The sequence below is a fragment of the Oncorhynchus mykiss genome, chromosome 8 (genome assembly GCF_057628025.1).
Source record: "Oncorhynchus mykiss isolate SJ-2025 chromosome 8, ASM5762802v1, whole genome shotgun sequence".
NCBI lineage: Eukaryota > Metazoa > Chordata > Actinopteri > Salmoniformes > Salmonidae > Oncorhynchus > Oncorhynchus mykiss.
The window spans coordinates 58252505-58265424 of NC_143029.1; the positions used below are offsets into that span (position 1 = coordinate 58252505).

The following is a 12920-nucleotide window of genomic DNA, read 5'->3' on the forward strand; positions in this document are numbered from 1 at the left end:
AGATAGCTCAAGTGGTTGAAGCAAACAATAGCCATGGATTCGCAATAAAGGGCTTTAATTCACAAATGGAAATATCGGGACCCCAAACTGGTGCTGGTTTGAGAAGAACATTGCTACTGCTTCTTCGTGTTTCTCTCCTCCTTCCTAGCCAAATCAACATTTAGCATTTTTGTCTTCATATCATGCACTTCTTTTAAATACATTAGCTTGCGCCCATGAAATTCCATGGCCAGTTTCTCATGCATGATCAGCATCTTTATCTTTTTCCTCTGGCCCGGGGTTAGTGACAAAATCTTCCCTCCTGGCTGACCTTCACCCTGTCTTATACTCTCCAATCTATGGTGATCATCTGCCTCTAGACAATGATTACATTGCTGCATTCGACAATATTATTTTGCCAAGGGTTGAGCTTATTTCATCATTTTAATTATGGGAGTGCAAGAGATGACTGGCAACATGACATATTCCCTACAGTCCGGGGATGGCACATGTTTAATTCATGTGTCCCACCAAATGAGGTTTTAAATGGTTCCTCGTCTGAGTTGTCCTTATGGTCATCATTGGGATACGGTTGCTGGCCATCAATGATCCCAGTCAAGTCCACCAGCTCATCTGTCTCTGGTCTTACTGGGGGGTCCGCCATCAGTCTTGAAATGCTCCCTACGAGCAACAGCATTTATCTTCTTTAAGTTGATTTTTTTTTTTTTTTGACACAATTCCCTTCAATGTTTTTTTTCTAAAGTCACAGAAATTCTTTGTATGTTTTTTTTAACCTCTGCCCATTGTTTGGTTTAGGTGACTTCCACACAATGCTTATTGTATTAGTGTCCCATCACTGTTTTATTAAGCATCCTTAGGTCAGCACCAAATGCACATAGTTAATCTAATTAGGCTTCACAAAGATTAACTGGTTAGTCCTTCCTTACCTTAGTATGGGACTCCCTAGAAATAATCTGAAGTTACGCAACGTCTCAGAAAGACTATTAACACTTGGATTAATTTTAGTAGAATTAGCCTAGTCCCGACTTAAAATAAACTGTCTGGGAAACCACCCCTCTTAGTTTACCTGGAAATAGAGCCCCTTGCTGTGCTACAAACCCTTACAATGAAGTGTCACTGAAGAAAAGGATTAGGGCTAGAATGGACTGTAAACTAGGTTCAGGACTGTACCTGTCACCATGGCGATAATCAGTCAGAATGCAAATGAGGAGATGGAGCAGGAAACCAGGTTTAAGGGTATATATTACAGTTGAACATAGGAACAAACAGAGCATATGGGGGATGGTTTGGATGGAGGTTAGGAGTTGGGGCTTGTAAGGCCTGTAGGTAGGTAGGAAGGATGTGTTAGGAGTTGTGGCGTGTAAGGCCTTGGATATAGGCTTGGATGTGGATAACAAGGATGTGCTTTATGTAATTGTATCTCCAACAACATAAGAACTAGGCCCTTTCTCATATCACGCACAAAAGGAAGGGAGGAAAAGCTGCTTATATGGTCAAAGGTAGAGGAGAGGTGATTAAGGGTAATTGGAAGCCAATGGAGTCCTGTGGGGTGCCATGACCCTTCACAACAGTCACCTTGTGTAAGCCTAAACCCAATGGAGACGATTTAGAGTTCAGTAGGGCTGTCAAACCAAACTGTATACACTGCCATGTGTCTACCCTGTGCCAAATGTAACCCAAACCAACAACATGTGTAATTTAAAATAAGGATTCAGGAGACTTGAGGACAGGGCACATTTTATTTCCACGTTTATTCAAATGTTTTATTTGTGTAAAACAGAATTGATAAAAATACAAGTTATCTACCAATGCACACACTTGACAACTTCAGCATTAAATCATTCATAACACCTTGAGTCAGGTGTTAAACATAGGATGACGGGTTGAGTAAGTGCATTGGCTGACAAATAAATACGGTAAATATTTCATGTACAGTATGTTTAAAAAAAATATATATATATATTTGTATTTTATGATCAAGCAACTAGGCAGAATAATAAGCAGTGGACAAATAACATTTTCACATGACATTCAATATAACATGACGTAGAGTATGTTGAGAAGTTCTATCACTGTAATAGAGGGCATCGTTCTAGGTTCACTTGAGCATTAAGATGAAGCGGTCATTTTGAGCTATCCCTTATTTTTGAACCCACAAGGAAACACAATAGGACAATTCAAATCCACTTATCTGATTTCCCTCTCCAGAGCAGTTGGCGGTCTGTTAGAGGTTTTCTCAGGCAGCACCAGTCTAATCCTTCTGGGTGAGCCTTTTGCTGAGGACAGGTACTCCTGTGGAACGGGCGGTCGCTGCGTTCATACTGTTGTTGGAGAGACTCTCCCCATTTAGTGAGCCAGAACCCTGGGCAATTGGAGAGATATTCTTTTCAATTAGTGATCCAGGACCCTGGGCAAGCAGAGTGAGATCTTCCACGCTTTGGAGTGCTGGAAACTGGGTTGGCTGAGAGCCGATCATGGCCTCCTGGTTAAAGTTTCCTGAAACTGGCTGTGACAACAGCGGGATAAATGGATTTACAGGCAAGCTCCCTACATTGCCTGTGTATAGTGGGAATGTGTGTGGGATGTTAGTCAGTAAAGGTGGAGGACTTAAACGACCTTGTTTGCTCAGGCTTTGAGCCTGTAAATTGTCTAAACTGCCTGGTCTGCTCAAGCTTTGAGGCTGTAATTTACCACCGTAAGCAGGGTTTGGAGCAACAGTGTTTTGTAATAGTGTAGAGTTCCCTCCCTGCACAGGAAGGTTACTGTAACTGGAAGTCATTTCCACTCCTGTGAGGGGGTGTGTTGCTGACAGTTGTGGGTTACTCAATGCCCTCTGAAGAGCCACTCCATCGCCTAGGCAACGGGGGTGTTGGGGTGTCTCAGGGATGAGTGCTTGGCCCTGTCCATTTTTGTATTGCTTCACCTGCTGCCCATTGGCTGAACTACCACCAGCTCTGTTGGGGTCTGACTGGTAAGGACTCAAATTGCTTGGTATAGGTGCTTCACCAGATTCCTCAGTTACTCCTCCAGTTCTATTTTGTGAGATGTCGGCCTTCTTCTGATCTTGAGCAGTTCTACTCTTCTTGGGATGGTCATTTGAGCCTTCCTGGTGTTCCTGTTTTGATTTTGAGGTTGTCTTTTTTTGCTTGGAGGATGCCTTGTTTTGCTGTGGCACTGGATCTTCTTTCTCTTCCTCCTCTTCGGACTCATTATCTTCATAATTATCATCAATTTCTTTAGACTTGCTAACGGTAGATTTATTTTTGGATGTCTGATTGGCTTTGTTTTTGGCAGTCGAGTTTCCTTTACTGGATTTGTCTGTTTTTCCTTTAGACTCAGACTCATCCTGTTGGTGCCTTTTGCCTTTGACATCTTTCCCCCCCGTTTTCAGTTGTTTTCGGTTCTTGGAGTTGGTTGGTTCTCTGTCGCCCTGTTCTAGATTCTGGTGGCTGTTTTTCCTTGGATGGACCTTGCTTTTCTTAAGTGGGTTAAGGTTGAGCTTTACTTTTAGTAAACCACTTGACTGGACTTTATGTTTATGCCTTTTAGAGTTGTCTTCTCTTTCAAGAGCATTACTCCTCGCAGATCGTCCACTGCCTTCATAGCGCAGTGTCTGCGTGTCACCATATTCCGCCTTCCTAGAACTTTGAATCCTGTCATGTTTGCCTTCACTATCACGGTTCATCTTTTGTACATCGACGACATGCACTCGAGGTCTTTCCAAGTCAAAGGTCACACTCCTCTGCTCACTTGCATGCTTTGCATAGATGTCCACATTAGGCTGGTTGTAGTTCATGTTCTTTCCCATATGTTGCCTTGTCAGTTGGTTGTGGTTGGGGAATCCCTCATATCCAGCAGATTCTCTTGCATGGAGTCCATATGAAACATCCCTGGCTTTATCCCCTGGCTGTCTGTACTCATAGGTTCTGTGACAGTTCACACAGCTGGCAGTTTGGGGTTGATAGTCAGTCACAGGTCTGCCACCCTCTGGTTGGAAATGTAAATTTGACTGTTTGTTGTCAATGTAATTTCCAGGCCTTGCCATCTCATCTCTTAGACCTTTATGTGTGGACATGTTTCTTTGAGCAGGTGAAAAGTAGCTGTTGCTGCCACCCAATGGCTGGTTGTTGCCATTAGGACCATGTTTTTTATAACCCTGTTGGTGATCGAGTAACTCCTGATGACCCTCTGGTGGCCTGTTGAATGACCTTTGACCTCTTAGATCTAAGTATGAACACCGGGAAAGACAGTGTTAGATAAATCTTTGATAATCTGAAGTGTGTGTGTCTGTCAATAACGTATTGTACTGTCTGTAGTCTAGTTTTCTTTAATACTAATACTTTTCCCTTCATTCTCCCATTCTAACAGTTTATGCTGTTTTAATGAATGTCACGCTCCTTGCTTAGCGACTGGGTTTGGGAGTAAATGATTACATTTAAATCAGTTACTTGTAATCTGATTACAAAGAAACTGCAATCAGTTACGTTACCAGCTAAAATATTGTAATCAGATACTTTTAAAAAAACTAGATGATTACTTCTTTAATTATTCTTCAATTCAGAAAGGATGTTTTGCGGAAAAAAACAAAAAACTATGACATTATGACTTTCTGTTTTCTCAATGACATTCAATTCAGCATTGAAAAAAGTTTATCCACCTGAGCGAGTCTGACCACAAATCAGAGACCACTATGATGACACACTAGTAAATGCGATTGATGCCTTTTTGTCTTCTTCAATTACTGAAAGTAATCAGATTATGTTACTGAGTTTGGGTAATCCAAAAGTTGCATTACTGATTACAATGCACCATCGAGAGCGTCCTGACTGGTTGCATCACTGCCTGGTATGGGGGTAGTGCGAACAGCCCAACCTCTATACCAGGCGGTGTCAGAGGAAGACACTAAAAATTGTCAAAGACTCCAGCCTCCCTAGTCATAGACTGTTCTCTCTGCTACCGCACGGCAAGCGGTACGGGAGCGCCAAGTCTAGGTCTTCTAAACAGCTTCTACCCCCAAGCCATGAGACTCCTGAACATCTAGTCAAATGGCTACCTAAACTTTTTGCATCCCCCCCCCCCCCTTCTTTACACCACTGCTACTCTCTGTTGTCATCTATGCATAGTCACTTTAATAACTCTACCTACATGTACATACTACCTCAACTAACCGCCGCCCCCACACATTGACTCTGTATCGGTACCCCCCTGTATATAGTCTCGCTATTGTTATTTTACTGCTGCTCTTTAATTACTTGTTACTTTTATCTCTTATCTGTATTTTTTTTAAATTGCATTGTTGGTCATCGTAAGTAAGCATTTGTCTAATACATTTTGATTTGATTAGAATTTTGGAGAGGTAACTAGTAACTAACGGATTACATTTAGAAAGTAACCTACCCAACCCTGCTTGAGAGTACCATTTCCTCCTGATTCGGCTCACCCCGACGCTTGAACCCAGGACCTCTGCTATGCTAGCACACGTGACCGCCCTCCCGAAGCACTTTACCAGTCGGCGCCACCGAAAAGTTAACAATTTGCTGGCACAGGTGGTGACACTTCATGCTAAAGAGTATGTTTCACACATCCCCATGTGCTGGCTACGCAGTCAGGGAAAATATTCACCAAAACATGCTTACCTTCCATCTTCGAGATCAGTGCTTGCGTTGGCACATGTCTCCTCCTCTCATCTGTCATGGCCAGACTCCCCATCTTATTGGGCTGGGCTCCTCCCTGCCTGAGCATGTCCAGGGTGTTCATGTGTTCGTCTCCTCCCCCCTGTTCCACTGCAGACCCAGTGACTGCAGGGCCACAGTGGGGGCGTGTAAAATGGCGGCCGTCTTTACCCATCCTCAGATCATACATGGCTCTCTCCCTTTCCCAGAGCTGAAGGTGGCTGCCTTGCTGGTTGCTATTGGGGAGCATCAGCTTGGTTTCCAGTCCCATTTGAGCCAGGTGAAGGGCTTGGTTCTCCCTGATCGGATCCCACTGGGGGACTGTTTGGGTGGGTGCTGTCCTCCTATTCTCCTCCTCCTTAGCTCCAGTCCGGTCTCTCTTGTTCGTCTCCAGTTTGCGGTAAATTATGTACACCACAGCTAGGGTGAGTCCAACACCACCTTTAAATTATTAGCATAGTTATGAGTTACAGCCGACTGACTAAGGATTTATGTAAGGGGATAAAAGAGAACACACTGTACTTTACCGTGTTGAATTATACAGAAGCCAATCAATTTAACATACTATATTTACCACTATTGAAGAAGAGAAAAGTTACATGTGGTCATTGATGAGATAGTTCCTGAGGTACTGACCAGCGAAGCAGAAGGCAGCGGCCAGAGCCAGGTCTCTGGTGTAGCGCTGAGGAGAGACGGAGTTCTTGGCCTCCACCTGCACTGTGATGTTCTGATTGGGTGGAACACAGTTGGCCTCCGTCAGCTCCAGCACCGTCTTCACTGCCGGGTTGTCAGCACTCACACAGACCATCCTACGCCCGTTGAACAGCACCTGAACAAGAATAACAAACATTATTTAGCACCTTTCATACAATGTCCATCCAAATAAAATCATTATATGAAAAGACAACAATAAGACTTTTAAACAAACAACCTTATCCGGAGCCTCCATATAGCTGGTGAGGAAAGACGCCAGCTCCCTCAGCTCACACGTACAGTTCCACCTGTTCAGTTCCAGGTTGAGACTAGTTAGCCAAGACAGGTAGGAAAATGCTTCAGGCAGGGCGTTTCGGAGCTGATTCCTGGACAGATCCAGACTACGGAGCCCCGGCAGGCCCCGGAAGCTATCCCTCCCCAGATATGTTATCAGATTATCGGACAGATCCAGGTTCTCCAGCGCCCGGAGGTCGGCCGAGGCAAAGGTAGTGGCGTCCAGCCTGGTGAGGAGGTTCCCCCCCAGCTGCAGTGTCCGCAGGGCCCTGGCGGCGTGGAACCAGGAGCCTTTGACTTCCCTCAGGGCATTGTTCCCCAGCTGGAGGATCTCCAACCTGGGCAGCCAGGAGAAGGTGGCCCTGTCCAGGGTCTGGCTGGAGAGGTGGTTGTGGTCCAGGAGGAGGGTGTGGAGGATGGTGAGATTTTGGAAGGCGTCGTGGGTGAGGGTGGTGATAGCGTTGTGGCTCAGGGACAGCACGGTCATGTTGGACATGTCAGAAAGGAAGTGGCGGTCCACAGAGACGATGGCGCCATCGGTCAGCATCAGGGCCCTGGTGGTCTCAGGGGCCTCTAGATGGGGAAGAAAACAAACACCCGTCAGTCAATCATTACTGCTTTAATAGGGCCGGCTACACAGGTAGCGGACACAAAGTGTCAGGGTCTTTATGATAGCCATAGGCTAGCATGGAGCCAGACATTCCAACAAATCATTCTCAAATAAATGCCATCTTTCCATCAGTAGACAACAATATTTGTTAATCTCAACTCGGTCAATGCTCGTTCTTACCTATGAAGTTGGAGAGCTTGTGGCAGATGACAGCGTCGTCAGAGCACACCACACAGGAAGCTGGACATGAAGAGAGGCACTGGGTGCGTGGGATTGACAGCATCAGCATCAGGAGAACACCTGGGTTTCACCAAGGATGCACGCACACACAAACAGCTGGTTAGCTTGGGAGGGAGAATGGTATACCGAAATGCGGTGTTACTGTGTTTCTTGTCAATATGTTTAGTATCCTAGCTGTTCATACATTCCATAGGCTTACATTGTAATGTAAAGCATTAATCCAATAGCTGTACAGCACGTGTAGAAAGAGAATATACCTTCTATTTATTCAATATTGACATATGGGTGTTTTAAGGGTATGGTAGACTTACTTCTCATGGTTTGGTTATTGGCCAGGCTGCATGGTTTTTTGTTTGCTCATCCATGAAAGTGGTCTCAGGGAATCATCGTCTTAAAGCTTAAAGCACCATCTTGTCTTAACTCCTTCACGGGCCTAGTCTTACTGCTCCTACAGACAAAAATACAATATCTAATTATTGTATTGCTAAAAACACATTCAGCTCAGTAACAAATATTTTTGCTCAGTTGGCAGGGGAGACCAATCAAACTGGAGGAAAAGCGATGTTAACAATCTGGGAGTATTGCAGCATGCATGGAGTCTATTCAGTTCACTCATGTTACATGTGTGTTTATCAGTCATAGCGGGACTAGCAACAGCTGCCATATACACAGTGACCGGATAGGGGGAATCCAGTGGTGGAGAAAGCATTCAATTGTTGATAGAAAATAACTCAAGTAAAAGTCACCCAGTAAAATACTGCTTGAGCAAAAGTATTTGGTTTTAAATATACTCAAGTTTCAAAAGTAAATGTAATTGCTAAAATATACTTAAAGGAAATAGTTGACATAGTCCCAAAATGTTTTGCTTGTCAGCAATCAAGTTTAAGATAAATAACTTTCAAAAGTATGTTGCATTTTGCGTCATATGATGCTGCGTTTTGCATCATGTAAAATACATCAGTGGAGGATTTCTGTATTTTGAAAAGTACATATCTTGAAAACAAGCAAAACACTTTGGGACTATGTCAACAAATAGACTAATGAAACAAATACTAAAAGATAGATTTGGGTGGAATGTTCCTTAAAGTATCAAAAGTAAAAATAATTTCAAATTCAAGTTTTGCAAACCAGATGCACAATTGTTTATTTTTTTAAATTTATGGATAGCCAGGGGCACACTCCAATACTCAAACATAATTTACAAATGTTTTTAGTGAGTCCGCCAGATCAGAGGCGGTAGAGGGGTGACCAAGGATGTCCTTTTGAGTGCGTGAATTGGGCAATTTTCCTGTCCTGCTAAGCTTTCAAAGTAAACAAATAAAACGTTTTATGTTTTCTTTAGGAATGTAGTAAATGTAACAGTTGTCAAAAATGTATATAGTAAAGTACAGATACCCCCCCCCCCCCCCCAAAAACTACTTAAATGGTCCTTTAAACTATTTTTTACTTAAGTACTTTCCACCACTCTGGGAATGTTAGATGGGGCTGACACCTAAGGTGTCACGTTTCTGTGGAGGCTGTTCATGTAAACTGTCTCCTCAACTCACCACCAGGACAGAGAAACAGGTCTGTGGGACAAGCATGTAAACACCCCTCGCACTGGGCCATGTATTCTGGACCCTGTATTTTATTCCCAGGATCAGATCGATCTGGCTATTTTTGAGCCGTTTTTTCAGAAAAGAATCAGATCATTCTGATCAAGATCACAGAATCCGGACTTTCAGTGCTTTGAACAGTCATTATGCCGATTCTGTTGCAATAAGTTTCTTAAACGGGATCAAACAGGGAGGGACTTATCTGAATCTGTCCAATAGACACTAATTTTCCTAGCAAAACAGAATGTTTTGCAACTGTTAGGAGTAGTGATTAGACCCAAGGCTTACACCTTTCCATCTGTTGAATAGGTTGTGGTACTACTTCTACACCTTCATAGGGAAAAAGATGAGTCAACTACATGAATTTAAGTATGATAAAAAAATATTAGATCTTTCATATCACTTATAAGATGCATTTATTTGGCACTTCTCAATATAACAACTGACCACCTACCTACAGTGCATTCAGAAATGATTCAGACCCCTTTGACGTTTTCTACATGTTGTTACGTTACAGCCTTATTATAAAATGGATAGAATAAAATTAAATAATCAATCTACACACACTACCCCATAATGACAAAGTGAAACATTTTTTAAAAATGTGGGCAAATTTATAAAAAATAAAAAAACAGAAATACCTTATTTACATAAGTATTCAGACCCTTTGCTATGAGACTCGAAATTGAGCTCAGGTGCATCCTGTTTCCATTGATCACCTTTGAGATGTTTCTACAACTTGATTGGAGTCCACCTGTGGTAAATTCAATTGATTGGACATGATTTGAAAAGGCACACACCTGTCTATATAAGGTTCCACTGTTGACAGTGCATGTCAGAGCAAAAAACAAGACGGAAGCCACTCCTCAATAAAAGGCATATGACAGCCCACTTGGAATTTGACAAAAGTTACCTAAAGACTCTCAGACTATGAGAAACAGGATTCTCTGAAACCAAGATTGAACTCCTTGGCCTGAATGCCAAGCGTCACGTCTGGAGGAAACCTGGCACCATCCCTATGGTGAACCATGGTGGTGGCAGCATCATGCTGTGGGGATGTTTTTCAGTGGCAAGGAATGGGAGACTAGTCAGGATCGATGGGAAAGATATAGGGAGCAAAGTACAGAGATCCTTGGTGTGAACTGCTCCAGATCTCTCAGGACCTCAGACTGGGGCAAAGATTCACCTTCCAACAGGACAATAACCCTTAGCACACAGTCAAGACAACGAAAGAGTGGTTTCAGGACAAGTCTCTGAATATCCTTGAGTAGCCCCGCCAGACCCCGGACTAGAACCCGATTGAACATCTCTGGAAAGGCCTGAAAATAGCTGTGCAGCAACGCTCCCCATCCAACCTGATAGAGCTTGAGACGATCTACAGAGAAGAATGGGAGAAACTCTCCAAATACAGGTGTGCCAAGCTTGTAGCGTCATACCCAAGAAGTACACAGTAAAGAGTCTGAATACTTGTGTAAATGTGGAATTTTATTATTTGTAATACATTTCTAAACATTTCTCAAAAAAAAAAAAATATTTGTCATTATGGGGTATTGTGTGTAGATTGATGAGGGAAAAAAACAATTGAATCCATTTTAGAATACACCTGTAAGGTAACAAAATGTTAATTCTGATTTAAAAGTCAGATTGAATTACAGAATTCCTATTCTGAGGATCAAAATCAAATGTTTTATTTTTTTGGCAATCGGATAACATTTGATCCTATCCGATTGCCAAAATCTGATCAGATCAAACTGGGCTCAACTGTTGTTGAGTGCTCAGATTGAGGGGCACTACAATACTACTTCAAAACAGGACCTGACGATTGTACCCACATTGTTTTTCTTCAAAATAGTACCAGATAGGGGATATTTGGCTTGTAATCAAAGTGGAACCCTTTTTGGTGCTATATAGAACCCTTTTTTGAAAGTTCAATAAAGAACCATGCTCATAAGGTTCTAAATGGAACCTGCATGGTGCTATAAAGAACCCTTTCCTAAGGTTCCATAAAAAAACATTAAAAAAAGGTTGCATATAGCACCAAAACAGGGTTCCGCTATGGTTACAACCCCTTTGGGGAAATATAGAACCCTTTTTATGGTTATTTATAGAACGTTTATGGAGAATGGTTCTATAAAGAAATGTTCTCAGTCTGAAAGGTTCTTTGTATATCCTTTTCAAGAAACATACAAGTTTATTTTTATTCTGATCAGCCATATTATATTGTTAAAATTCCATAGGTGTTGTTATTGTGTTAATTGACAAGTTAAATCAAGTGCGCAACCTCTGGAACAGGTGGGGGTCCCCTGAGGAGGGAATTGAGAACCACTGACTGATTTAGTCAACCTTTCTTAATTGGCACAAGGCCATACGTGAATCTTTCACAAGACATCGTCACTGCCCATAGTCATACACAGTTGAAGTCGGAAGTTTACATACACCTAAGCCAAATACATTTAAACTCAGTTTTTCACAATTCCTGACATTTAATCTTAGTAAAAATTCCCTGTCTTAGGTCAGTTAGGATCATCACTTTATTTTAAGTATGTGAAATGTCAGAATAATAGTAGAGAATGATTTATTTAAGCTTTCATTTCTATCATCACATTACCAGTGGGTCAAAAGTTTACATACACTCAATTCGTTTTTTGGTAGCATTGCCTTTAAATAGTTTAACATGGGTCAAACATTTTGGGTAGCCTTCCACAGGCTTCCCACAGTAAGTTTGGTGAATTTTGGCCCATTCCTCCTGACAGAGCTGGTGTAACTGAGTCAGGTTTGTAGGCCTCCTTTCTCGCACACAGTTTTTCAGTTCTGCCTACACATTTTCTATAGGTTTGAGCTCAGGACTTGGTGATGGCCACTCCAATACCTTGACTTTCCTTAAGCCATTTTGCCACAACTTCGGAAGTATGCTTGGGGTCATTGTACATTTGGAAGACCCATTTGAGACCAAGCTTTAACTTCCTGAGTGATGTCTTGAGATGATGCTTCAATATAGCCACATAATTTTACTTCGTCATGATGCCATCTATTTTGTGAAGTGCACCAGCCCCTTCTGCAGCAAAGCACACCCACAACATGATGCTGCCACCCCCGTGCTTCATGGCTGGGATGGTGTTCTTCGGCTTGCAAGCCTCCCCCTTTTTCCTCCAAACATAACGATGGTCATTATGGCCAAAAAGTTATATTTTTGTTTCATCAGACTAGAGAACATTTCTCCAAAAAGTACGATCTTTGTCCCCATGTGCAGTTGCAAACTGTAGTCTGGCTTTTTTATGGCGGTTTTGGAGTGTTGTCATCTTCCTCGCTGAGCGGCCTTTCAGGTTATGTCGATATAGGACTCGTTTTACTGTGGATATAGATACTTTTGTACCTGTTTTCTCCAGCATCTTCACAAGGTCCTTTGCTGTTGTTCTGGGGTTGATTTGCACTTTTCGCACCAAAGTACGTTCATCTCTAGGAGACAGAATGCATCTCCTTCCTGAGCAGTATGATGGCTGCGTGGTCCCATGGTGTTTATACTTGCGTACTATTGTTTGTACAGATGAACGTGGTACCTTCAGGCGTTTGGAAATTGCTCTCAAGGATGAACCAGACTTGTGGAGGTCTACAATTTTTTTTATGAGGTCTTGGCTGATTTCTTTTGATTTTCCCATGATGTCAAGCAAAGAGGCACCGAGTTAAGGTAGGCCTTGAAATACATCCACAGGTACACCTCCAATTGACTCAAAGTATGTAAATTAGCCTATCAGAAGCTTCTAAAGCCATGACATAATTTTCTGGAATTTTCCAAGCTGTGTAAAGGCACAGTCAACT

General features: G+C 42.5%; 1 protein-coding gene across 1 annotated transcript; it reads right to left on the reverse strand.

Moving 5' to 3' along the window:
- Nucleotides 1-2193: 2193 nt before the first annotated feature.
- Nucleotides 2194-7827, reverse strand: LOC118965532 (uncharacterized). The gene is made up of 6 exons (XM_036985749.2): nucleotides 7821-7827; nucleotides 7450-7509; nucleotides 6604-7232; nucleotides 6309-6501; nucleotides 5637-6113; nucleotides 2194-4224 (listed from the first exon to the last, which is right to left on the reverse strand). The coding sequence occupies exons 1-6, from the start codon at nucleotides 7825-7827 to the stop codon at nucleotides 2252-2254; spliced, it is 3339 nt and encodes a 1112-aa protein (XP_036841644.2). The 3' UTR covers nucleotides 2194-2251.
- Between the last annotated feature and the right edge of the window lie 5093 nt (nucleotides 7828-12920).